The sequence below is a fragment of the Choloepus didactylus genome, chromosome 15 (genome assembly GCF_015220235.1).
Source record: "Choloepus didactylus isolate mChoDid1 chromosome 15, mChoDid1.pri, whole genome shotgun sequence".
NCBI lineage: Eukaryota > Metazoa > Chordata > Mammalia > Pilosa > Megalonychidae > Choloepus > Choloepus didactylus.
In genome coordinates, this window is record NC_051321.1 from 35874225 (window position 1) to 35900494 (window position 26270).

Below are 26270 nucleotides of genomic sequence, written 5' to 3' on the forward strand. Positions count from 1 at the left end.
ATCCTTAAAATTCTCTCTTCACCCTGAGACTCTGCGATCAGAACACCCAGGCTTGAAGCTGATGCTCCATCCACCCTCTCTGTAAACGACCTACACAAGTTATTTCAGCTCTCTGAGGCTAGGTTTCTTCATCTACAAAATGGAGGCAGTAATAACAACCTCATAGAACTGTCATGAGAATTAGTTGAGATAAAGCATGCAAATCACTCAGCACAATGCCTGGATTAATAAAATGCAGATGTTATTATTAAAATCTGTTCCAGGCCCTTTAACCTCCTAGTTCCACTTCTAGCAATGCCTGATTTTACAATAATCCATCAGTCATTAATTGGGATGACGTTAGACCCAAAAGAATCCTTCCCAATAAGACACATCCATCACTCAGAGTTACAGGTGCAGAGCTCACTTGGATACTGGGTTAGTGCAGTATCGGCCTTTTGAAGAACTCTGGTCTGTATTTAGATCTGCCCTGGAGAGGACAGGGCCAATCGGTACCCATCCATTCTCCTGCCTCTCCAGGGTCTGCCAGCATCTGTCTCAGCCAGGCAGCCGTCCCGCTCTTCTCCACTCCATCAGTCATCTCCCTGTACCCATCCACTTATCCATCCATCCACCCACCTGTGGCACTTCACCCTGCAGGGCCTGAGGCCCAGGCCTCTTGGGAGAAGCCCTCATCCCCACAAGGATTTCCCCGCTTCCATAGAATGGTGTCCAGGGAGCATCGGGCAGGAGCTGAGTGGGGTCAGGATGCACACGTCCCCCGTCCTCTCCTAGCAGAAGTGGCGACCATTTGCTGAATCATGAGGACAAAGCCAGTCAGGCAACATTACTGAAAGCTGCTGCCCAGCACAGGGGAGGCCTGGGATCCCTGCCCCCGACCTTTCATTGGGTTATTCTGCAACCACTTGCAGTTTAATTGAGTTCTTTGGTGACCACTTACTTGCCTCTCTGCGTCTGCCTAAGCTGCTTCCCCAGTGGCCCGTTGCCCCAGGGGCCTAAGGATTTCACTCTGTATCCTTCTGTCCCTTCCTGCCCCCAGCCGGTGTTGGGCTACATTTCTCATTCATCTGCCAAGGGTAGGGCACCACGACTGGCTTTTGGGGCAGGAAGGAAGGTTGTGGAAATGAGTAAGACAAGATCCCCACCCTCATAGAGTTTACTGATGAATTGGGGACAGCATGGAAGACAGCCAGAGCCATAATACGAGGTTCTGTAAGCCGTGTACATTTCCCTGCTCCCAGGGCCTTGCTCAGCACTGCTCTCAGGTGGTAGCTGGTTCCCAATCACTTTTCCATTACAGAAATCGATAACTTGAATTACTCCAAAGTAACTAGCACCTTCATGCCCCTGCAAAGCTAATTTTTCTGTGTCTGCATTTGCCCACATGCTTCTCTCTGGGTCTGGAATCTGTCTTTATGAGTCAATCCAAGTAGAATGGAGTCCTTTGTCTGACTGTGACATACTGCGGCAGAATGAAAGCAGGATTTGGCGTTGGAGACTCCAGTCGGTTCAAATCTTAACTCTGACACTTTCTAGCTGGGAGCCCTTGTCAAGCTACCTAATCCTTGGAGCTTCAGTTTCCTCATCTATAAAATAATTCAAATGTAACCCCCACCAGAGTATTAAAGGGCTAAATGGAATAATAATGTACATGACTCTTCCTGGCATATATGAGGGAATCAGCAAATCTTTGGCTACATATCAGTTTATTCTGTGTAAGAATCTGAAACCTGGCTATAAATCTATATCCTGAGGCCACTGTATAATGAGGTCCCAGCATAACCTCAGCGATAATGATAATATCTTACATTGGAGAAACAGCTTACCATTCACAGAGGTGCAGTCCCATAATGCTCTCATTTTACAAATGACAAAACTGAGGCTCAGAGTAGTTAAGTGGGTTCCTGGGGATCACCCAGCCCGTAAGGCCCTCTGACCCCCTTCACCTGCTTTCACCTCCTCCATCATCCTGATTCCAAAGCGAAAGCCCTAGTATGGCTCCAGGGTGGAGCCACTTGCCACGCGCTAAGTTCTGGCATCTGGTAGCTGCTGAAATGATAGTCCCTTGAATGGCCTCTTAGAGGATAATCTGTATTTCGGCCGGTCTGTCCTCAGTGTCAGCCCTTCTGAAAGTCACCTGAGAGAGGCACAACATGGAACCCCATCCCCACCCCACCCCCGAAGGCTGGACTGTGGGAGGAAGGAAAAAACTGACATTGCCAAGTCCTGCCAGGCCCATCCGAGGACAGTTTCTCACCAACTCCTCAAAACCAATTGTTCTTAACCTTTTGGGGATCACACACACACACACCCATCCTTGACAATCTGCCGAAGGCTATGGACGCTCTTCCTCAGATAAAGACATATCATTTTGCGTATAAGTGCAGGGAGTTCAAGGTTAAGAGCTTCTCAAGTAAACCAGAGCTGTTGTAAGATTTTCTTAGGCCCCATAGGACACTATCTTTTGGAGGCCCCATCCCTTATCCTATCAAAGTATTCCAATTCCACCACAGTCCACACGAAATAGTATATATTTATAACTACAAAATAGGCAAGTGAATTGCAGTTGACTGCTTGACAAAATGTTACATTTTGTAGAAATTTAATAAAACGTTAATTTCAATTTTGTGCTTTTTTTCCTGTTTTGGAGCCAATATTTTTTTTGTAAATTTTATTGAAGTATATCATACACACATAAAAGTACAGAAAAATACCCAAATCGTAAGTGTATAGCTGAGTGAATTCTCGTGGAATGAACACAAGTCTGTAACGAGCACCCCAATCAAGAAACAGAACATCTCAAACACCCAGAAGCCCCCCAGTCGCTACCCCCCTCCAAAGTGTCCGCTATCCTGACTTCTAACACCATAGATAGATTTGCCTGTCTTTAAACTTGTTATAAGCTGAATCATACAGTTCTTACTCATTTTGTGTCTGCCTGCTTTTGTGGAACCAATGAACTTTATTCAGGTCTCAGACATTTTCAGAGGCCTGTGAAAAACTCATACGCCCTACATACTGTCTAAACCAGGGGTTCTCGGCCTTGCCTTCACACTAGAATCCAGAATTTTTTAAAATCCTGGTGCCCAGGCTGCACCTATTAAATCGGAATCTCTGGGAATAGGACAGGTACCAGCGGTCCTTAAGCTTCCCCAGGTAATACCAGTTGCAGCCGAGGCTGAGAATCACTGGCTAAACAACTCTGTGAAGCGGGTGTCATCATCCCTGTTTCACAGCTGAGGAAACTGAGGCTCCAGGATCTCCATCATGTGCTAATGTCATGGAACTAGAGCTCAAATTCGGGTCTGACTTGGAGTCTTGTTCCTAATGCCTTGACCCTCGAGGAAGCAATAATAAAACCAAAACCAGAACGGGATACCTCCTGCCGGACCCCTGTAAGTCCGTGGGTGCTGTGGAGAAGGGAAGTGGGTTACCAGGCTGATGAGACCCTGGAGAAAGCCATGCCCAGAAGGCAGTGCTCAGGGGCTCGCTCTCTGGAGAAAACGTAACACCACTGGACCCCACCTCTGCCCTGTGCCTCTGGAAGCCACAGAAAACTTGCCAGTTGGGAGCAGTTGCTGGCTCGGGGGCGACAGGGGAAGTTTCACCACAACAGCTTTGCCCCAGGCATCCTTCAGTCGCCGGGTGCAGAGCACTATTCCACCACCCGGCGGCGCCTCGAGCTGCTGTAAACCCTGTGGTTTTCATGTGCCCCAGCTTTGGCCAAAGTGACTGCTGGCAGCCACGAGGGAGCAGAGCGTGCAGCGAGAGCCGCTGGGGGATGCCTGGCTGCCTGGAGCCTTCACATGGGACCTGGGTGGACAGACAGCCTGGCCAAGGCAGACGCAGGGTTCCCCTGCTCTCCAGGTCCTGTTAGGGCATGTCCCTGGCTGGCATCCCCCATATCTGAACCAGCAGACAAATGACAGAGAGGTGGCCCAGCCCGCAGTGAGTCGGGTCTCCCCCCACTGCCCTTCACCGGCGGCCCCAGCACAGCCCACTCCCACTTCCTGCCTCGGGGCCCAGGCACAGCGCCAAGTCCTTTCCTGAGGACCTGCCAAATCCTAATCCTGGGATGTCTGAGGACCGCAAGCAGCTGAGGGAGTCTCTGAAGCTGAATCTATCGTCTTCCCCGCAGTTTAGAGTCAGATTCCCTAGGTTCAAAGCCAAACTCTGCCACTTCCTAGTTGTGTGGCCTTGGGCAAGTTACTTAACTTCCATGAGCCTCCATCTGTAAAATGGGAAATTAACAGCTCACACCACCGAGGGTTATCATGGGGATTAGATGACGCTTTGTGTAGAGCCTTAGCCTGGTGCCCAGCACTTAGAAAGAGCTACATAAATGTTAGCTAACAATAGTGGCATCATCATCACTTGAAAGTGGAAGGGCCGAGTGCCTCTCAGGGACATACACTCTGAGTTGGTTTTACCAGTTTGGAAATCCTCACCCCCTCATCAGGACCTCCTCTCCCAGACAGCTGGGCTGGGGTTCAGGTCTGCCTCAAGATAAAACAAACTTCCTATCCAAACTGGACAGACAGAATGAATCCATCTGCATGTTAGAAAACAGCCTCCCACGTGACAATACCCCCACCCACCCCACCTCAAGTTTGAGCTGAGACAGCCGAGTCTAGGCTGCCCATGGCTCAGGCAAAGGCCGAGCTGCCCCCCAGGGGCTGTAAATACCTGTGTGCAAGCCACCCAGAGCCCCCTCCAGCACCCCTAGTGGCTGGAGCCGGTGTTCCTCCCAGTCAGTTGAGAGCCTCTCCAGGAACATGCCCTTGAGCCACAGACCTGAGTGTGAATCCTCGGCTGCCCATCAGGACACCATCCGCGGGTGTCACAATGTAAGCCCTGGGTCAGGAAGCCTCACATCTAAGCATGGAGCTCTCAGCAACCAGCTGTGTGACCTGGCACAGGTTACTCACCCTCTCTGGGCCTCAGTTCCACCTCTATAAAATAAAAGGACTCAGGTGATCTCTAAGTTTTAGCAGTCTCTGGCACACAATAGGTGCTCAATTAATGTTATTTAATTCTATGACATCCAAGAGACACCTCTGCTCGGTTCCAATACCCCCTACCTTCTGGTCCTCAGCCATTGAGTGACCTATGTGATCCAGCCCCTGAGAGGGTCCGATCCATGGTAAGAGCTCAAGAAATGAGTGTTAATTACTTCCAAGCTATCACCACACCCAAGGCTGCACACACCACATAAAGTCTTCCAGATTCAAGGATCTGGGGCATCTGCCTCCCAGCTTGACTGTGAGCTCCAAGAAGACAGGCTCCATCTTGCTCTCCTGTGTCAGGTCCTCTGCCTCCTCCAGAACACTCAGTCAGCGGACCCAGCCCTGCCTCCTCAGCGTGCTGTGACAGGGCAGCCAAGCATCCCCTCACTGTGATCTGGGGACATGGGGAGGAAAAGCAGCACAGAGCCTCCAGCTGGGCAAGTCCTTTTATTGGAAAACAATCATAAAACAAAAGCCACCCCATTGCCTGTGTCCAGCTGTCCCGCAGGAGATGCTCCAGTACATGACATCCAGCCACACAGGTGGGCAGGACAGGCGCAAGCCAGGCCCAGGGGCTGGGGCTGTGGTGGAGCCCACTGGGTTGCAGCTCCTCTGGGAAATCCCTGGACCAGGACGCCCTGGGACCTTGGGGACTGGGTAGGCACCTCCTTCCCACACACTGCTCCCATGTCCGAAAGAGAATCAGGCCCTTCTTTGGTTCCAGAAGGCAACCTGCAGCGGCTGGTCTTTCCGATCTGCTTCCAGCACCTCCTGCCTGCGCTGGGGCAGGCGGCCTCCTTCTGCCCACCTTCAGGGCCCAGGACAGGCTGCTCCCTTGCTGCTGCTCCCCTGGCCTCAGAGCCAGAGTGAAACTGGCTGGACGTTCCCCCTTCCTTTCAAGGGAGGGCGTTTGCCTCTCCCCATGGGTCCAAGGAAGGCTCACACACACAGCCTTAGAGCGCCTGGAGCCTGGGAGGGCTGAGTCACAGCGTCTGCAGCCCACTGCCTTGCACGGGGGGTGTGGGGAGAGGGGCACAGAAGGCCCCCAGAGGGTTGGCTCAGCTCTCCTAGAACCCCAGCTCCTTTTCTCCTAGACTGTACACAGTAGAGTCAGAAGGTGGGGGTGGGGGTGGTTCTGGATGTCAGGGAAGCCAGAAAGCACCAAGCTGGCAGCCCCAACTGGGGAGGTGGGGGGGGGGGTGGTTTAGGACATTTATTTACAGGGGGCCATGCTGGACCCACACAGGGAAGAAGCCACAGACCCATCATGTAGCTAAGACAAGACAGGATGCAGAGAGGGGCAGTTGTGGCCCACCAGCCAAGAGGCACACACGCAGGAACTCTTGAGCATTTGCACACTCTTGGGACAACGGGCTCCAGTTCAGGAGCTTCCAGCCCCTCAAGGCTACATCTTTCCATGACGGCTCTGCTTGAGGCTGGCTGCCCCAGGCCCCCATACCACCTCCCAAAGCCCAACTCTGAGGCCCCACAACCAGAGCCTGGTGGTCTGCAAGGTCCCAGGAGCTGGGTACTTCAAGACAAGGCCACCATGGCCTCCAGGCTCTGGGTGGAGGACAGGGTAGCTGCAGATCAAGCAGACGTCAGGAGGGGCGGGCTCCCACCACAGCACCCAGAGGCTGACCACTGCCATCTCCCCAGACCTTAAATTCGGTGCAGGCAGGATCACAGACAGACAGAGGTCCTGAGGTGCATCGGAAAGAGCAGACACTAGGAGACAGCCATGGGGACCAGGGCCCGAGGGAGACAGCCCCCTCGGCTGAGGCCATTTGGCCCCGGTGAGATAGGATTTGAGGAATCGTGCAAGATGGGGATTCTCCAGGCTACAGGCCCGGCCCCCTCTGGGGTGATGGGAGAGGAGCTTCGGATGAAAGGGACTTTTCCAAACAGTGTTCTCCCAGTCCCAGCCTTCCCTAGGAAGGTCTGGCTCCATGTGACTCAGACCAGCCCCTTCGGAGAAGAGCCAGGTCAGGGAGCAGCCCGACCCTCCCCAGGAGGCGAGGGGCAGGGGGCACGGGTCCACCACCGGCAGGAAACGCTGGGCCCGCCGCCCCTCCCTCCCACCCCCAGGCAGCAGGGTGGGCCCAGAGAAGACTCAGAAGCGGGTGCTCTGGTAGCGCAGCCGCCGCAGGTCTGAGAGGCCCTCGTTCCGGCTGAACACCTCCCCACAGGGCCCCTCGGCCAGTCACCGGGCCCCCGCCCCGCCACCCCCACCGCTGCTGCTGCCGCTGCCACTGCTGCTGCCACTGCTGGAGCTGCCGCTGCTGCACCGGTCCTCATAGATGGAGATCTCGATCTGGGGGCAGTGGCTAAGGAGAGCTGCCAAGCGGAGTCGGACATGAACCTGCTGACGGAAGCCAGCAGGGAGGTGGATGCTGAGCTGATGCTGCTGGCTACACAGTAAGGTGGTAGGGGGGCCTGGGGAGCGTGACCACCCAAGCCCATCGTGCTCATTCACCCACTCAACCAGCAGGGTGGTCCCTGTGGGGGCGCTGGGCACACGGCCATGGTCATGCCCGAGGCTCTCTGCCTTCCCCGGGCTTACATTCCAGGGGTTCTGGTTGCATCCAAGGCTAGTAACACACCTTGCTGCAGCCTAAGTATGAGGACCTGGATGTCCCGAGTTCAAATCCTGCCTCACCCACTCTCAAACTGGCTACCCATCATTATTGCAACTGTGAAATGCAGATGATAATAGAAGCCTGGGGTTACTGTGAACAATGCCTGGCACAGAGAATAAAAATAAACTCATCTCTTTGGACTTTGGGATCCTGGGGGTTTGTTTTCTCTACTCTCTTTCCCCTCCGTCTCTCAGTTTAATTTATGCATTAACAGTTCCACTCCGGTTGCTGCTGGCTTGGGGGAGGGATGTGTGCATGTGACCACGCTACCCTGGCTGGGTGAGCAGATCACCAACCCCCGCCCCTGCCAGCCTTCCCCCCCAGGACCAAGAACCTGGGGGAATCACTTCATCCTACACCTCATCTGGGAAGGGTTGGGGGGAGGGGAGTACGTGCTCTAACTCAAGGAATGAAATGAGGACTATGTGTAGACAGGTGGCGATTTGCATACTCCTTGAGGGGCAGTTGGAGAATGGATGCGGGTCCTGCTGGCCTGGGCTCGAGTCCTGGCTTTGACAGTCACCAGCCATGTGACCATGAGTCCTTTTCTACAAAGAGGGATGATAAGAGTCACCTACCTCCTAGGGTTGTTTTAAAAATTAAATGAATTCATATTTCCAAAGCACTTTGATATAACATCTGGCATTGTAGTGCATTGACTGGTGTCTGCCTGGAAGATCTGTCCAAGGCCTACTCCCCTGACCTTATTTGGAAACAGGGTCTTTGCAGATGTAACCAGTTAAGATAGGTCACATTGGATTGTTGGATTAAGGTGAGCCCTAAATCCAATCCCCTGTGTCCTTATAAGAAGAGACACAGCAACACACCGAGGGAAGACAGCCGTGTGAAGGATGAGGTGGAGATGCTGCCACAAGCCAAGGAATGCCTGGGGCCGCCAGGCGCTGGAAGGGCCAAGGAAGGACTCCCTCCAGAGCCACTGGAGGGAGCAGGGCCCTGCTGACACCTTGGTTTGGACTTCTAGCCTCCAGAACTGTGAGAGGATATATTCTAAGTCACCCAGTTTGTGGCACTTTGTTGCAGCAGCCTTGGGAAACTCATATGGGCAGATATTAAACACTGATTAAATGCAGCTTAATAAATTCAAACCCTGAAATTCACAAGCAGCACCAATACTTATGACCAGCAAAGTGGGGAGTCCTGCAGAAACCTTGAGCAGAGGTCCCGGGGGTGGTCCCCGTTTCATGACAGCCTCACGCACGGCCAGACAGGCTGCCCCAGGGACCCCCTGATCGGCAGCTCTGGGCCCATGCACAGAACAGCCAGGAAGGATACGACCCTCATCCCACGCTCCACGGGGTCCGTGAGCAGGAGGCCTCGAGGGGCGAAGACCTTCTCATTCTGCTCCTGGATGTACCGGGAGATCTTCTTGAGAACCTGTGAGAAGGGACAGTTGAGGATGAGCATCTGGGATTGCAGCCCTGGGGGAGCGGCGTGGGGCAGGGCTGGGGGGTCACCTTCTCATAGTGGGTCTCCATGCAGAGGAAGATGAAGTAGGCCGTGGCGCAGGCCAGGCAGCCCTCGAGGTAGGAGCTGCCCCCAATCTTCTCAGCCTCCGCATAGAAGCTGTTGAGGGTCTTCACGGTCTCCTCAAAGAGCTGCCGCTCGATCTGGAGGGAGAGAGGGACAGGAAGGAGGCTGAGGTTAGCCTCCCTAGTGCAGGGACAATTGGGGAAGGGGCAGGAAGAGGCTGCAGGGGTGCTGGCAGGGTGCCTTGGGTGGGGGGCACACTGGCATGCAGGCAAGATCAGAGAGGCTGCAGATGAAGGTGGAGCAGAAAGAGGACTGGATTGGGAGTCAGGAGACCTAAGGTCTGGTCCAGATTTGGCCATCAACTTGCTGTGTGACCTTGGAATAAAGGTGTAACCACTCTGGACCTCAGTTTCCTCAACTATAAAATGGGAATAAAAATAGTTGCTTGGCCTCCCTCAGAAACAGGAAACTCATATATCCCAGATGTGAACGTTTTCTGCAGAAGATCAGACAAATTCTGGGGACTTTGTCTCTCTCTCTCTCTCTCTCTCACACACACACACACACACACACACACACACACCCTTGATGGCTATGAGAGAGCTAGGACCAAGTCAGTGGGGACTCAGCTGCCTGAAGCTGATGGGGTGAGACCCCAGAGTGTCTCTCCAGGGGTGGACATTTCCTTCTAGCTAAGAGGTCACCCAGAACATCACCCCTCATGTGTTTGGACAATGGAGAAGCTGTCCTGCCTGCATTCATAATATTAGCTCATATTTATCAACTGCTTTCTATATGCCAAGCATTTTTTGTGCATTATTTCATTTAACCTTCATGACAATCCTATCAGAAAAGCACTATCATCCCCATTTTACAAGTGAGGAACTGACTTAAGCCTACACCATGGACCAGGCCACCGTCACCTGTGGCCTCTTAACTGGTCACCCCTGCTCCCACCCCTGCCCCTGCCTGTGTGGTCCTGTTAAATTACGTCCGATTCATGTTACACCTGGTCAAGAGCATCCAGTCTTCCCATTTCTCTCCAAGTCCTTAAAATGCCTGCTAGACCCGACCTGGCCCGGGCCTCAGGGCCTTTGTGCCTGTGTCCTCAACTGGAACATTGTCCCCCCAGACATCCCCACAGCTCATCCCTTATGTCCCTCAGGTCTCGCCCTCCTACCTCATCATTCCCCTGACCCCTCATTTCTCTCCACAGTACATGACATCATCTGAGCTACTATATATTTACTTTCCAATAGAAAATAAACTCCACGTGAGTTTGTTCCCTCCTATGTCCCCAGGGTCTAATCCATAGTAGGTGCTCAGAAATCCTTGCTGCATGCTGAGTGAACCTGTCCATGGTTATACAAGCCTGACCCCAGAATCTCTGCTCTTCACCAGGTAACCCTGCACCAGACAGTCTGGAAGGTCATATTCCAAACTCAGCGATGTCAAAGTAACTGTGGCCTCAACCACATTCGTCAGAGGCCCCCACCCCTACAGGACCGGAACTGCCCATCAGACAGGTTAGAGAACCCCCAGTCTTCTAGGGCAAAAGCTCTCCCCAGGAATAGTCAGAAGCTTTGGGGCTCCCAGCCAGTGCTCCTACACATGTTGCCCCCAAAAGCTGGTTAGGGGTCAAATCAGCAAAGGCCAGCCCTGCCCCACCCTTCCCAAACCCAACCTGCATTCAGACCTGCCTGGGGCTGCTGAATGGAAGAATCAGCATCTGTCCTCGATGCTCCCCAAATTCCTGGCCAGTATTAAGGCAGTCTATGATGAGAACCACATATACTCCAAAAACCAGAAGCAGCTGATGCCCTGACAGGGGCCTGTGGACCATGAGGCCCCCAAGTAGCTGAGCCTGGGGGGAGAGACCCTGGGCAGAGCCCCCATCACAAGCTTTTGTTGATTGCTTTTGACGCCAACTGGCAGGCTCTGGGATAAAGCATTGGGTTCTCCCCTTTGCCCAAGGTGAGAAAAAGGAGGGAAAAGCAGCCACCAGCTCTTTCCTCCAAGTCTCTAAGCTTTCCCTGCCAAGACTTGGATCACAAAGGCATTCAGTTTTGTCCCTATTCACTAAGGATGCAAAATATGGGCTGTGTGACAAGCAGAGTCAGGGTGCCAAGTCACACCTGGTCCAGCCACTAGCCTATTTTAATTCCCCTTTATGGCCCTCAGTTTCCTCTGTTAAAATGCAGTGCTTCCCAAAGCTTAATGCACATGAGAATAACTAAGTGTCTTGTTAAAATGCAGATTCTAATTCAGTAGATCCAGGGCAGGGTCTGAGATGCTGATATTGCCACAGATTTAGTAACAGATTTAGTAATCACAATTTAGTGGTTCTCACCTCTGGTGATTTAGTATGCAATCACCTGTGCAATTTTAAAACTTATGGATGCCCAAGGCCCAACCCCAAGAGATTCCTATTCAAATAGTCTGGAAGGCAGGGAAGAGACTCAGAGCAGGAAGACCTCCGCTGCCCTGCCCTACCCTGCCCAAGTTGTAAGGTACTTGTTTTCAAAACTCCCCCGGGGAACTCTCCCAGTACCCAGGGAAGCTCCTGGCAGAACCTGATCACCTCAGTGAAATGACTGGTCCAAAGATGGACACAGGACCTAGGCCAGGTGAGTAAGATTTGGTCCTGGGGATTTGGGATTTAGAGCCGAGCAATACAGAGACTGGCAATCAGCGGTCTATGAATGGCATTACTCTAAGGATAAAGTCTATGGGTTTATCGTTAAGATCCCTGCACTTGCTTTGGTTCCTGATCAACAACCTTCAGCTAATACACTGCATTAGCTACTATGCCCTTCAAATATGCCCACCCCCCTACACACATTTATTTGGCTCAAGCTGACCTGATTAAGTTTCTGTTATTTAAAACCAGAATCAGTATTAAAAACAAACCACTCGAGGTAAGATACAGTATCAAGAAAAAAAATTTACCACTTTGATGTTATCAATAAAATTCTAAAAACTAAACAAAACTTCTCAATGAAGTTTATTTCAGTATGAATAAGGAAGCTCTGGGAATTCATGCAAACATGACAGAAGTAATAATAACTATTAACAAAGAACAAAAACATGAAAGAAACAAAAACCTCCCCCAGTGATTCTGATGTGCAGCTAAGAGTAAGCAGAAGCAATGTACTAGAAGGCCAGTGACTCTCCAAGTGTGATCCATGAATCATCTGATTCTGAATCACCTAGGGATTCCTCACTAAAAATTAAGATCCTGAACCCTGGCTGCACCTTGGCATCACCAGAGGAGATTTGAAACAATACTTATGCCCGGGTACCAATCCCAGAGATTCAGATTTAATTGGTCTGGGGTGTGGCCTGAGCATCAGGATTTTAAAGAGTTCCCCAGGGAATTCTAATGTGCAGATCCCAGCCACCAACTGAGTCAGCATCTCAGGAAGAGGGCTCAGGAATGATTATTTTTAAACAAGCTTTCCAGGTGATTTTCATGCACCTGCAATTTGAGGGTTGCTGGAAGATCACTGAGGTTTCTTCAGCCCTAACTTGGTATGAGGAGACAGCAAGTCAGTGTTAAGGACATTTTTTTATTCTTCCGTGTGAAGTGGCTGAACATGTTATGTGTCATTGTAAGAAAGGAATAAGTTTCGTTTTCACATAGAGACAGCATGGAATAAGGGAAATGGAGGCAAAACCAGTTTAAACAAGCCCCAGACAAAGAGAAGAGAGAATCTGCCTGATGTAAAGAGACATGAGGTAGTATCAGAGGCGGGAACTCACAGCAAAAAATAAAATTTGGGGGGGGCATTGGCTAATCAGTTCAAAATCTCAATAATGAGCTAGTTGGCTCTCTGGGATTGGCTGTACAAATTAAAATCTCAAAAGATGAATTAGTTAGTGTTCTCGGATAGGCTGTAACCTCTGTAGTACCCAGTCAATGGGGAAACAGGGGAGGGACTTGCGAATTAGGAGTAGGGGATTTAAACATCGCCATTCTCTTCCTCTGGCGCGCCAGCCTCCCGCGTGTTTGGCTGGACGCCCCATCTTGCAAGATTGTAAATAAATTCTTTTCTCCTCCAGAACCGAGAGAGCGTTTATTCCCTTACAGGCACCGCTTTATTTCCGACAGTCATGTATTATTTTTATCCTGGAAAAAAAATGCATTCAAATAAGCCCCTCGGTTCCATCATGGCCTGTGTTCCAAGTTTAGAAAAAGGCCTCCCTTACCCGGCTGTCCAGCTCTGGGGGGAATTTGGTCTGGAACTGGCAGATGGTCCCATCGCTGTAGTCTCTCTGGATAAAGACCTTGGTGGCCAGGGAGGCACTTCTCCGGAGCTCCTGCAGATTGTGGACCTGAGGAGACAGACGGGGAGCCCGCGCTGACGGTGGCCATCCGTCTCGGTTTGTCTGGGACTGAGGGGTTCCCCAGGAACGTTTCAGTGCTAAACCAGGCAAGTCCAGGCTAGCTAGGATGAGTTGGTCACCCTACATGCGCTCCCGGAAGGCCACGGGGAAGCAGGGCTGAGAGTTTACCCAAGAAGTTGCCTTGAGCTATCCCAGAAAGATCTAGAATAAAAGTCTGAAGCGGAGTCAAAGCTGAGCCAAAACAAGAGGTTCTGAAACCACCAACAGAGCCAAAAACAAAGTCTAACAGAGACGTTTCTCTTGTTAGGCGTCCTGGTGGTCACTCAGACACCCCATCCCTCCCCCCACACCACTTTCTCTTTTCAGCCCCTCCCCATCTCTCTCTCCTGGACCCTTCATGCTTTCATTCATTCAGCAAGTATCGAGTATTTGGTACTCGCCAGGCCCTCTGCTCTGGGAATCCAGCACTGAACAAGCCTGAGTCCTCAGACCTGCTGATTGGAGCATAGAGCAGTGTTGGGGGAGGGGAGCATGGGGGGTGGACAAGTAGCTGATGTGCACATGAACTCAGGGAGATTCAGGTTCAGGCCCAAGTTTCCGCCGAGAACAGGGAGCCCCTCTCAAGTTTTACGTGCAGCACTTCTCACCTCAAGAAAGAAGGGGCCCACGTACATCCCAACTTCCCCAGAGAAAAGTGTGGAAATAGTGGACTGAGGCCAGAAATTGAAGAAATACCCTTCCCTGGTAGGGAGTGAGGTCAGTTCTGTCCCTTGTTCCCACCTGCAGACTTGACATTGACAAGAAACTTCAGCATTTGAGAAGAATGGGCTCGATTTCACCAAACAAGGCCTCTTTCATCCAATTCTGCAGCCTCCATCACCCACATCTGAGACAAGCATCCTACTGGGTGAAATACATCAAACATTGGAATCACTGTGGAGACCAAGCCCCAAAGGCATAGTGCACAAAGAGCCGGCTCATCTTGTGCAATTAAGGTAAATCCATTCAGTCACTCAGCTGCCACTTACTGAGTCCCTACTATTGTCAAGCCCTGGTGATGCTGAGCAAAGACACTCTGTGAGTTCCAGAGAGGAAGACAAGTCAATATATAGTTAGACTGTGATAAATGCTATAAGGAAGTAACATCTTACCCAGAAATGCTGACTCAGAAAATGCTTTCTGAGGCCTGTATTGAATCATAAAGGAAAGCCAGGGGTTACCATGGTAGGGGACAGGCGGGGAGTGGGGAGAGGGAGAAAAAGGCAACCCAAAGGGAGAAGCTCATGCAAAGCAACGAAGATAGTGGAGCACGCGATCTACTCCAGTGACTGGAGACCGATTTCAGCACGGCTGGAGTTGGTTTGCAGATTAGATGAGAGCATTGGGAGATAGTCTAGAGGAGGCAAGGGTTAGATCACAAAGTGCTGGAAGGCATTTCTGCTGCAGGAAGGATTGAAGATAGAAGATAGTTGAGCATGCTTAAAAGCTGGAGAGATAAATACATTAAGAGAGAAAGGCTGTCGATATGATAGAAAAAGCAGATAATTGATGGATCAAGGTCCAGAAAAGATGGGAAGCAGGGGACATTATATGGGACTTTCCTAATCCGGGTGAACCTTGCTTTAGGTAAGAGATGTGATCATAAAGCACTGTAATTGGATTAAATAATCTATCAACTTCTATACTTAATATTCTTCAATTCTTCTGAGGGCTTTAATAAAGGTAGTCCCCCTTGACGTCTACTAGGATCTTATGGTAATTTTAATAAGTAAAGAATCCTTTAGTAATAGAAATATATTATTCTTTAATGGATCTGCTGTGACTGGTTAAGGTTTCATAATTTTGTGTTTTCAAAAGAAAAGGGGAAAAAAGAAAAGACAAGAAAAGAAAGGAAAAGAAAAGGGCTATGGTCTCCTTTCACCCTGCTAAAACAAATTTACAAGAAACAGTCAACCTTGAAGATGGATTTGCTTGGCCCTAGAAGATTCATCCTGGCAGCTTTGTGGGGGGTGGATGTCAATTGGACAAGACTTGGGGGAGGCGTTGTTTAGACGGATGATTTTCTATGTGGTATTCCAGGGGAAACAAAAGTGGGTCTAACCCCCTCCCCCATAGCCCGAGCTGCAGAGCCGCGTGGTGCCAGAGAGAAGCTCTACTCCCAGCAAGCGAATACAGCTCAGCTGAGCTCCAACTGGGGTTTTAAGTAGCGAGTGTGAACTGCTCACTACAGGTACGCAGCCCCAAAAAACAGACAGAGGCTTTGGGTGACGACTGACCTGGGAGAGCCAGAGGGTCACCTTGACTGGGTCTGAAGGGGACTATCTGTTTCTTTTTCGGCTCAGTGGAGAAAGCCCCAGTCATATTCAGTTTCCAGGGCTGTGACTCAGGGAAGGGCGGAGACACCACAAGCAGAGAGTGAGACCATTGAAATGCTAATGACCTCCACCTGGGGGCTCTGTCTTCTCTAGGAGGAAAGGGGTGGGGCCCTTTCCATTCAGAACCAGACCCCAGAGCCTGGGGGAACACCGCCATACTTCCTCACACCAGTCAAGAATTATAGGCTAACAGGCGTCACCTGCTGGGCAGAAAAGCACAGTGACCCGAGGCATCAAAGGGTGGAGCAATTTTCTAAGACACACCCACAGGGAAACCAGATACTGAATATTTCTTCCCTCTGTTCTGGTCTGGGAAAACCTGATTTGGATAAACAAGGAAACCATGACTAGACAACAGAAAATTACAACCTACACTAAGAAAAACAAAGTTATGGCCCAGTCAAAGGAACAAACGTACACTTCAACTGAGATACAGGAATTTAAACAACTAATGCTAAATCAATTCAAAAAGTTTAGAGAAGATATTGCAAAAGAGATAGAGGCTGTAAAGGAAGCACTGGACATGTATATGGCAGAAATCAAAAGTTCAAAAAACCTACTGGTAGAATCTATGGAAATGAAAGGCACAACACAAGAGATGAAAGACACAATGGAAACATACAACAACAGATCTCAAGAGGCAGAAGAAAACACTCAGGAACTGGAGAACAAAACACCTGAAAGCCTACACACAAAGGAGCAGATGGAGAAAAGAATGAAAAAATATGAGCAACGTCTCCGGGAACTCAAAGATGAAACAAAGTACAATAATGTACGTATCATTGGTGTCCCAGAAGGAGAAGAGAGGGGAAAGGGGGCAGAAGCAATAATAGAGGAAATAATTCATGAAAATTTCCCATCTCTTAAGAAAGACATAAAATTACAGATCCAAGAAGCGCAGCGTACTCCAAACAGAAGAGATATGAATAGGCCTACGCCAAGACACTTAATAATCAGATTATCAAATGTCAAAGACAAAGAGAGAATCCGGAAAGCAGCAAGAGAAAAGCAATCCATTACATACAAAGGAAGCTTAATAAGACTATGTGCGGATCTCTCAGTAGAAACCATGGAGGCAAGAAGGAAGTGGTGTGATATGTTTAAGATACTGAAAGAGAAAAACCACCAACCAAGAATCCTGTATCCAGCAAAGCTGTCCTTCAAATATGAGGGAGAGCTCAAAATATTTTCTGACAAACAGACAATGAGAGACTTTGTGAACAAGATACCTGCCCTACAGGAAATACTAAAGGGAGCACTACAGGGTGATAGAAGACAGGAGTGTGTGGTTTGGAACACAATTTTGGGAGATGGTAGCACAACAATGTAAGTACACTGAACAAAGGTAACTATGAATACGGTTGAGAGAGGAAGATGGGGAGCACGTGAGACACCACAAGAAAGGAGGAAAGATAATGACTGGGACTGTGTAACTTGGTGAAATCTAGAGTATTCAACAATTGTGATAAAATGTACAAATATGTTCTTTTACGAGGGAGAACAAGCAAATGTCAACCTTGCAAGGTGTTAAAAATGGGGAGGCATTGGGGGAGGGATGCAATCAGCATAAACTAGAGACTGTAACTAATAGAATCATTGTATTGTGCTTCCTTTAATGTAACAAAGGTGATATACTAAGGTAAATGCAGATAAGAGGGGGGGATAGGAGAGGCATGTTAGACACTTGACATTGGTGGTATTGTCTGATTCTTAATGGTGGGTAATGTCCATGATCAACTGTACAAATACTAGAAATCACTTCATGAACCAGAACAAATGTATAACAATACAATTAGAAGTTAATAATAGAGGGGCATATAGGAAAGAACTATATACCTATTACAAACTATATACTACAGTTAGTAGTATTTCAACATTTTTTCATAAACAGTAACAAACATACTATATCAATACTAGGAGTCAACAATTGAGGGGGGTTGGTTAGGGATAGGGGAGAATTAGAGTTTCCTTTTCTTTTTTTCTTTTTTCATCTTTCACTTTATTTCTTGTCTGGAGTAATGAAAAGTTTCTAAAAATTGAACAAAAATTAAGTGTGATGGATGCACAGCTGTATGAGGGTACCCAGGGGCAAGTGATTGTACACTTTGGATCTTTGGATAATTGTATGGTATCTGAACAATCTCAATAAAAAAGAAAAAAAAAAAAAAAAAAGAACCAGCTATGGGGTCAATCTAAAAAAAAAAAAAAAAAAAAAAAAAGTGGGTCTAAACCAAGATAAGTGGTGGTGAGAATGGAAAGAAAAAGGAAGGGGCATTGCCTCAGGCATTCTGATATGGACTCTGCTTCCTGTCCTCCAGCAGCCTCCTTTTTGCCTGAACTCACACTTGCACACTTGCACACACCCATACATGTGTGCTACCATGAAGATATGTTTCCCTAAACACTGGCTAACTGTCCACCAAGCCGTTTCTTCTTCCTCCTAGTCATACAGCTAGATTAATTCCCAGCCTTCTTTGCAGTTAGGTGAGCCCATGTGACTGAGTTATAGCAAATGAAATGTAAGTGGAAGTGATAATGTCACATATAGGTTTGACCCATAAAAACCTGTCACTCTTCCATGCTTTTTACCCTTCCAAGGAAACCGAGGGAGCCATGTGGAATCACAAGAGGGAAAGAGCCTGGATCCCTGAATCACTGCCTGGAGGAGCACCATGTGCTGATCAGGAACACCTGTCTGGGACTTTACTGAGCAGGAAATATATTTCCATTGTGTTGAGCCATTCAGATTTTACGCTACCTTAGCTTATACCATCCCATTTTCTCTTGACTTTGGGTTCTCAAGTAATCAGAGTGGGAATGGTCAACACCCTTCCCAACCCCAACAATGCCCTGAGCCTTTGAACACTGTCCTGATTCTGGGTGACTAAGGATCTGCAACTCTCTGTGGATTGTTCATGTGTGGTTTTGAGGAGTTGCCAGAGGATGTTATCAGACACATTTTATATGCCATAGCCTTAGTCATAGAGCACACACATCACAGACTCATCTGTAGTTGGTGAAAAGCAGGATTTTAAGGCAAAGCTCTCCTGGCCCTCTCCATCCACACTGGCTTAGTTGTGAAGTGCCAGCAAGCCTTGGTGCGAGTTGGCCCACTGACCGGGGAGCAGGAGATCTGGCTGCTAGTCTTGGCTATTGACCCTGGGAAAATTTTTTCCCTTCTCTGGGTTTCCATTTCCTCAGCTGGAAATCAAGATGTTGGAACTGGATCATCTCTAAAGCCCCTTCCAACTCGGACATTCTAGAGGCCTTGTCAGGGATAATAGATGCAAATGTTTTCAGGGACTAAGCATTATGTGGGCCAGGTGGGGACTGTGGCAAATTAGAGAACTCATGCCCTGCCTTGAGAAGGCAGCTGATCATTGCCACGCAAGAATGTCAGCCCATGTTACCAACACTTCTGATTTTTTAAGAGAAGCCATAAATCCATATTTTCTTAATGTGAAATATCCTGATTTTTAAATGTTTCCAATAAATTTTAAAGATTTATAAGCACTAAACAGACAAAATAAGGCACACTTTTGGACCAGATTCAGCCCTAGAGCTGTTGGTTTAGGCCCTCTGAATAAGGCAAGGGCCCTTGCACCAGAACTACAGCCAGGCTCCAGGCCACCTGCCACCTATCTAGCTGTCAGGAAGCTACTAGGGGGTTTCAGCAGAGATCCATGGTGCTCTGAAATCCTACAAGAGGATCTTGGAAACATGTGCGTACCTCTCTCTAAAGCTGCAGCTTCTGTGTCTTCCCCTCCTGAGCATCTCCCCAGGAGTTCTTAAATGACCCAGACACCTGGGCTTCTTATCCACTTCTCACTTGCCTCTAAGCTGCTCTCCCACCACCCTCCCCTGGGCCAGTTGGCAGCTGAGTCAGGACAGGGCCAAGAGGCATTTCATAAGGTAGAAAGGGAAAATCAGTGGTAACATTTGCTCCCCAATTTTCCAACAGCAATGTGACTGGGAGAAGGCTGCCTAGGGAATAGGTTTGCTGCAGTCACACATTCAGAGCCTGTACACATCACAGAGTCAACCTGGCAAGAGTGGGGTGGAGCAAGCAGCAGGGTGCAAATGAGCATTGCCAGGCCAGTCTGCCAAGACAAACAGGAGGTCTCATCTGGACCCACATCTCCATCCTCATTTAAAACCATCTAATTCCATAGAGTGCATTTGAGGCTCAACTCAAGAATCAGGGGATTCAGTTGACGAGCCAGGGCTCCCTGGTTAGGGTTAGAGAAGCAGTGAAGATCGTGGATCACAGGTAACCAGAGCAGGCCTCAAGATGGAAAACTGGGCATGGGGCTTCCTTCTTTTCAGGTTAACTAGGACCCAAGCCCAATCCATTGTCCCCTGGTTTTATTTCCATGCCTGGGAGACTAAGCCTCCGAATGCTCGGCTTTGATAATGCTGCCTGGGTGCATTCAGAAATCTCTTAGGGTCCAAACTCCACACTCAGAGAAAGTTCTCCCAGCCAGGCACTTCCCAGCTGTCCCTGGCCATCTGGACTGTTTCCCAGGGATGACCCTGATCCCAGTGACACACATTCACAGAGGTTTGCCACTCAGGAAATGGGCTCATTACAGCCTTCCAAATGAGGTCAGGAGGCCTCATCCCTCCTCTGAGTTCCTCACACACACCCCATCCCTAATGCTAACTCTGAAACTGAAATTAGGGAGCAGAAAAGATCCAGTTTCCATGCCTCCTTCCATCGCGAGGAAATCTCCCCTCCCTCCCTCCCGCCTCCCCCCTTCCCCATCCCCCACTCTCCTCCTCTCAGTACACCTTCTGCTGAGGACTTTCCATTCAGAATCCTAAGGAAATGGCCACAGGAGCCTGGAGTGAGGCTTTGCTTCCCCCAGTAGGTTTTTCCTGGTGGTTTTAACTCAATCCTAATAATCAAAAAAGCCTGGGGAGAATGACTCACTCCGTGGTCCAGATAGTGTGCATATCCTGTGCCTTGGCAAGCTTAAGGCTTCCTCCCTCAGTTCTGCCATCAGGGTCTACCCAAGGCCAAATTGCAAATTGGGCTCATAATTGGGCTCCCCATCCCTTCTGGGTATTCCTCTGTCCCTCCATCCTCAAGCTGACTCAGCCAAGCCAGTCAGAGGGGCCTGAGATCCCACACTCCAGCCCTTCTGACCTTCATTACATCCCTCCCTGCATCAAACCCTCATGTTAAGACCCCTACCTCTATTTGGCAGCATCATTGGCTAACTGGATAAACTAACCCTGGGTGCAGAAGAAAAGCACTGGCCAGGGAGGCAGAAGACTCAAGTTCTAGTCCTGACCCTGCCACCTTCTAGCCATATTTTCTTGAATAGGTCCCTGGACTCCAGTTGCATCATCTGTAAAATGGGATAATGATGTCTTCCTTGGCTCCTTCACAGGGATCAGGCAAGCTTCTGAGCATTGGTTGTCTCATCTGTTAATTAGAGATAATAACACCATCCTTGCCCACTTCACAGGGTTGCTCTAAGACTCAAAGGAGATCACACATGTGATAGTACTTTATACACAGGAAAGTGCTACATTAACAGGCGTTATGAGCAGAGCCTCTCCCAGGGGAGTCATTCATGCCTAACAGCCACCTCCTGGAAACAACGCCTCAGCCTGAAGATGCAAGCCTGATGGGTGGACTCTGTGAACCACAGCAGACTGAGGGAAATATGCTGGGACAGATAGGCCTCTTGGACTCTGTCAGATCACACCACAGAGGCAGTGTCTTTCTCTGCCCACACCGCTGGCCCAGCCATGCCCATGTGGCTGAAATTTTGCCTTCCTGCCCAACACCAGCAGCCGCTGCTACAGTCCAGCAGCCCTGTCTGGAAGGTGACCAGCTCCTTGGCCATTTCTGCCTCTGTTCTTCCGGTCACCTCAGTATCTTTGACACTTTCTGGGCACTCCACATTTCTCCACCCTAGAGACCAAGCTTCGTGGGTCTGCTCAGGACCTGTCCACTCACAGGGTCCTGGGGGAAAGCTCTTCCCCTAGCTAACCCTGTGCCTTTTCAGGAAGCTGAGTGATGCCAAGCAAACTGTACCTTGTTCTAGGGTGGTGACGACAACAGAATAATAACCATAATACTTGGTATTAATGTCACGCTGATCACCAGGATGCCCAGAGGCACTGCATAAAATCATTCAAAAGCCTCTGCTCTCCCCGTCTTGAGTTCCAGCTGGTTGGAAAAGCAGGGAGGCCACAAGGAAGAACCGTCAGAACTACGGAGACCCTGGTGTACAGGGTTCCATTCCAGAAATTAAAAGAAACTTTCAGTTCTGCTGCTGACATGCTGTGTGTACATCAACTAAGTCTCCCCTCCTCCCTGTTAGTTTTACCACTTATAAAGTGGGGACCTAAAGAGTTGCCATCTCCCCCACAAAATTAGATTGTGGTATTGACCAGACTATCCCTAGAGGTAGAAGGGGTGATTCCTGATTTCCAAGCATTGCACCAAGATTCTGCCCTCAGTTACGGTTCTTTGGTTCAGCCTCAAGTCCCTTGCACGTGGCACACACCTATAGGCACACTCTGAAGAAGGTGGCACCTCCTGTCAGACAGGGGAGAGGCAGAGCCCCTGGGACAGGAGATTTGAGTGGGGTGGAAAAGCAAAAAAGGGGGATGTGCAAAAGTGTGGGTCAGTGCAGTCTGCTCAGTAAAACAAACCGTTTGGGTTCTCGGCCTGAGGATGTCTTTGTCCCCTCCCTCCCCAGAAGGAAATGTGGCTATAGAGGCAGGTCTGCCATCCCTTACCCGAGCTTTTGGATGACTACTCTGCATAGCAACAGCAGCTGGTCCGCCTTCCCTCTCCTTACAGAGAGTACACACATGTCCCTAACCCTTTAAGGAAGCCGTTTCAGGACTTGCAGACCAGGGGAAGGGGAAACCCCAGCCTGGAGCCCTGGAGAAGCCCTGGCATTAGGGTCAACAAGTGGCGCCCTCAGGGGCCCGAAGATTGGAATGCCAGGGGTCGGGGATCAGCCCTCATGAGCAGCCCCTCTCTTCCACCCTGCCACTTCACACACACCCCCAAGCCCTCTTTCAGGGCCCGACCAGGGATCCCCCACCCTCATCCCCGCCTTCCTCTCCCGCCCAGAAGAGGTTTGTTCCCGCGGCAGTCGGGCACTGCTTGCGGGCTGGCTGCTCGCCCCTACCTCGGTGGCCATGTTCCGGGGACTCCGGACCGCGCGGAGCCTGAGGCTGAGTGGGTCGAGGGGGCTGTCCGCGGTGCTGACTCGAGGAGTAGGTGGGCTGGCGGCGGCGAGGTGGGGGCCGGGCGCTGTCCGCGGTGCTGATGCGGGCGCCGGGCCGGGGAGGCGAGGCCGCGCCCGAGGCTCCTCACGGCCCGCTCGCCCGCTGCCACGGCTCCTGCAGGCAACGGCCCGATTTTTCTTTGACAGCGGCGGCGGGAGTGGGGGCGGCGGGGGGAGGAGGGGCCGGGCGCCTCCGCAGGCGGGCAGGGGGGAGGCCGCGGCCCCCAGACTCCGGCGCCCGCCGGAGAGGAGCCCCGCCCGCGGCCAGAGGCTCCGCTCCCGCCCCGCCGGAGGCCCCGCCTCTCCCGCCTGCCCTTCCCCCTTCTTAGAGCGCCGGGAGCTCTGCGCTCGCCACCGCGGCCTCCGGGGACTTCTCGGCCGGGAGGAGAGAGAGAGGCAGGGCGGCTCTGGGGCAAGACACTCGACCCGCGAGGACCGACGGGTTCCCGACCAGTGCACAGCCCCGCAGGTGCGGCATCTTTACCTTTCCAAACTACCCGCCCCCGCTCCCTTATTCCCCACCCTATGTCGTCTTCCACTTCTGTATTTTTTTCTTTCTCTCCCGTTTCCTCTCTGTTCCACTCATCATCACTACCAGGTTTTCATGGACGTTCCTTCCTCTCCCCGTCTCTCCTGTTCTCTGTCTTGAACCCCCTGAACTAGAGGAGCATGCTACAGAACGCAGAGAATAATTGCCTCTCTTCAAGTATGCACCTGCCTGTCATCCCCAGTGATATTCTGCAGTCCCTTCTTTCAGGGAACTCCAGAACTGAAGCCTGTCTCTCCTTGCTGTCCTCTTGGCCCTGGCCCCCACCCCTTACTTTTCCCTCTGTCCTCTGAAATCCCAGAGTTTATATCCACATACCACCACCACCACCACTCAAAACTACAAGCAGAGGGTGCCAAATGGGCGGGTCTGCCCGCTGTCCAAGGCTTGCAGGTCTGGCCCTGGTGGTCAGTGACTTGAGGACATTGTTTCCTTCACATTTTCAACATCATGCTGTCCAACCAGATGCCCTATCTCTTTGCTTAATTAACAAAGAAGAAACACCAACCCAGGTGCCTTTTTTACACATCTACAATACCCCTAGGTCTCTTCACAGGGAGCTGGACTGTTCCTCTGTAGCTCATTGCTGCCCGAGGGTCAACAGCAGCAACCCACACAAAGGAAGGGCTGGGTGGCCAGGAGACTTGGATTCTGGCTTAGTCTTCTCCAGCTGTATGACCCTGGGTGGATGTCTCACCTTCTGGGCTTTGCAGAAGGTAAAATATGTAAAATATGAGAGTTAGATATGAGAGTTAGGCACCACTAGATTATTTTCAGGGTCCTTTCTTCTATTTCTTCAACCTTTTATTTTGAAAGATTTCAAAATACAGAAAAGTTGAAAGACTAGTACAATAAACACCCTTATACTGTTCACCTAGCCTTAATATTTGCTTTATCTATTGATAAATAGATAGATGATAGATAGAGATATATTTGGCTACATTATTAGAATGTGACAGGCTTTGTGAGGCTTTATCCTTAAATACTTTACTTTGCATCTCCTAAAAATAAGGGCATTCTCCTATTTAACCACAACATCATCACACCTGAAAAAATTCCATATCATCTAATATTCTAGGATTGTTTATTGCCCCTAAAAGACATGACTAGCAACTACCCCTCAGAACTTCCTACCAGAACTTTTAATTTTTAATAGCTAACATTTATAAAACACTATGTACCAGATTGTCTGCTACACACTTGCATGTATTATCTTATGTATCCTTAAAATTACTCTTTGAGTCAAATGACGTTGTTGTCCTTTTATTAACTAACTGCATTTCCTCCCTCCAACATTTTACAGACCATAAACTGGCAGAACAGTAACCACCTCTCCAAATGCCTGTTTCACAGATGAGCAGATTGAGACCCAGAGAGGATAAGTGAGATGCCAAAGAAGCTAAAGGCAGATGTTTCATTCCACCTTAACAGTTTGGCAAATGATTCAGCATCAAGGAACAAACAAAATAACTGTGACTCCCGTGATGGTCCCTGGTAATAAATGAAGACATCATCTGATCATCTCCATGTACACTTCTCACAGTTCCTCCAACTTGATTTTGATCATATTAATTAGATAATTGTCTGGAAACCATGCTCTTCACCTGAGGACTGGAAACCTTGGATGAATCCATTCAATAAATTCATTCATTCAACATATATTTGTTGAGCACCTACTATGTGCCAGGCACTCTTTTAGGAGCTTGGGATGCAGTGATGACCAAAAACACACAGATACTGTTCTTGTGGAACTTACATATCAATGGGGTCAATAATCAATAACAGATAAGCAAATAAACATAAACTATGTCAAGTTGTGATGATAACTAAGAAGAAAAGTGAAGCATGGCAAGAAGATAGTGACAGAGGGAAAGTTATTTTTGAAAGAATAGTCAGGGAAAGCTTTTTTGATAAAGTGAAATTTGGGCAGAGGCTGAAAGGAAGTGGGAGAACTAGACATGCAGGTATCTGGGAGAAGAGTAGCCAGGCAGAGAGGGCCAAGAGTACAAGGGTTCTGAGGCCAAAGTAGGCTTCGTACATTCAAAGAATAGCAGAGAGACCACTGTAACTAGATTGGAGTGAGCGAGGGGAGAAGAGCTGGAAGCTGAGGTCAGAGAGGTAGGTCTGGTAGGGAAGGGCCTTTTAGATTCTACTCAAAAAAATGAGATGGCAAAGCTTACAAGGCTTAGAATAGGCACATGACACCATCTAGTTGCAGACTTTTTCAAGATTATTCTGGCTGCTGTGGCAGGGGGTGGGGTGGGCAGAGAGACAAGGATAAAAGCAGGAAAATCACCTAGAAGGCTGCCAGAGTATTCCAGGCAGAGCTTGGCAGTGGCTTAGACTAGGGTGGTAGACTAGGTGGTGAGAAGTGGCCAGACTCTTGATATAATTTAAAGGTAATGCTGCCAGGATCTGATGATATATTGGAAGTGTGGTATGAAAGAAGAGAATCAAAGATGATTCCAGGTTTTGAGGCCTGAGCCACTGGAAGTATGGAGTTGCTGTTGAGTGGGGAGGTTGAGGGCTGAACAGGCCTGAAGGGATGGGGAATTCAGTGTTTGGGTTGTGGTTAGTTGGTTTTGCTTTGAAGTTTTATGTGCATA

The 26270-nt window shown here is 49.6% G+C and overlaps 1 protein-coding gene across 2 annotated transcripts in view; it reads right to left on the reverse strand.

Moving 5' to 3' along the window:
• Positions 1 to 5446: 5446 nt before the first annotated feature.
• GOLGA7B (golgin A7 family member B) overlaps positions 5447 to 26270 on the reverse strand; it is a 38540-nt gene continuing 17716 nt past the window's right edge. Inside the window, exons 4-8 of one of the 2 annotated variants that reach the window (XM_037805105.1) lie at positions 23019 to 23232; positions 13346 to 13471; positions 9121 to 9273; positions 8939 to 9040; positions 5447 to 7320 (exon numbers count right to left, since the gene is read on the reverse strand). In XM_037805105.1, coding sequence (XP_037661033.1) covers positions 7210 to 7320; positions 8939 to 9040; positions 9121 to 9273; positions 13346 to 13471; positions 23019 to 23232 — 706 coding nt within the window. In that variant the 3' untranslated portion in view covers positions 5447 to 7209. Of the gene's footprint in view, positions 7321 to 8938; positions 9041 to 9120; positions 9274 to 13345; positions 13472 to 23018; positions 23471 to 26270 lie in introns of those variants that run through there. The other variant, XM_037805106.1, reaches the window with a different exon arrangement.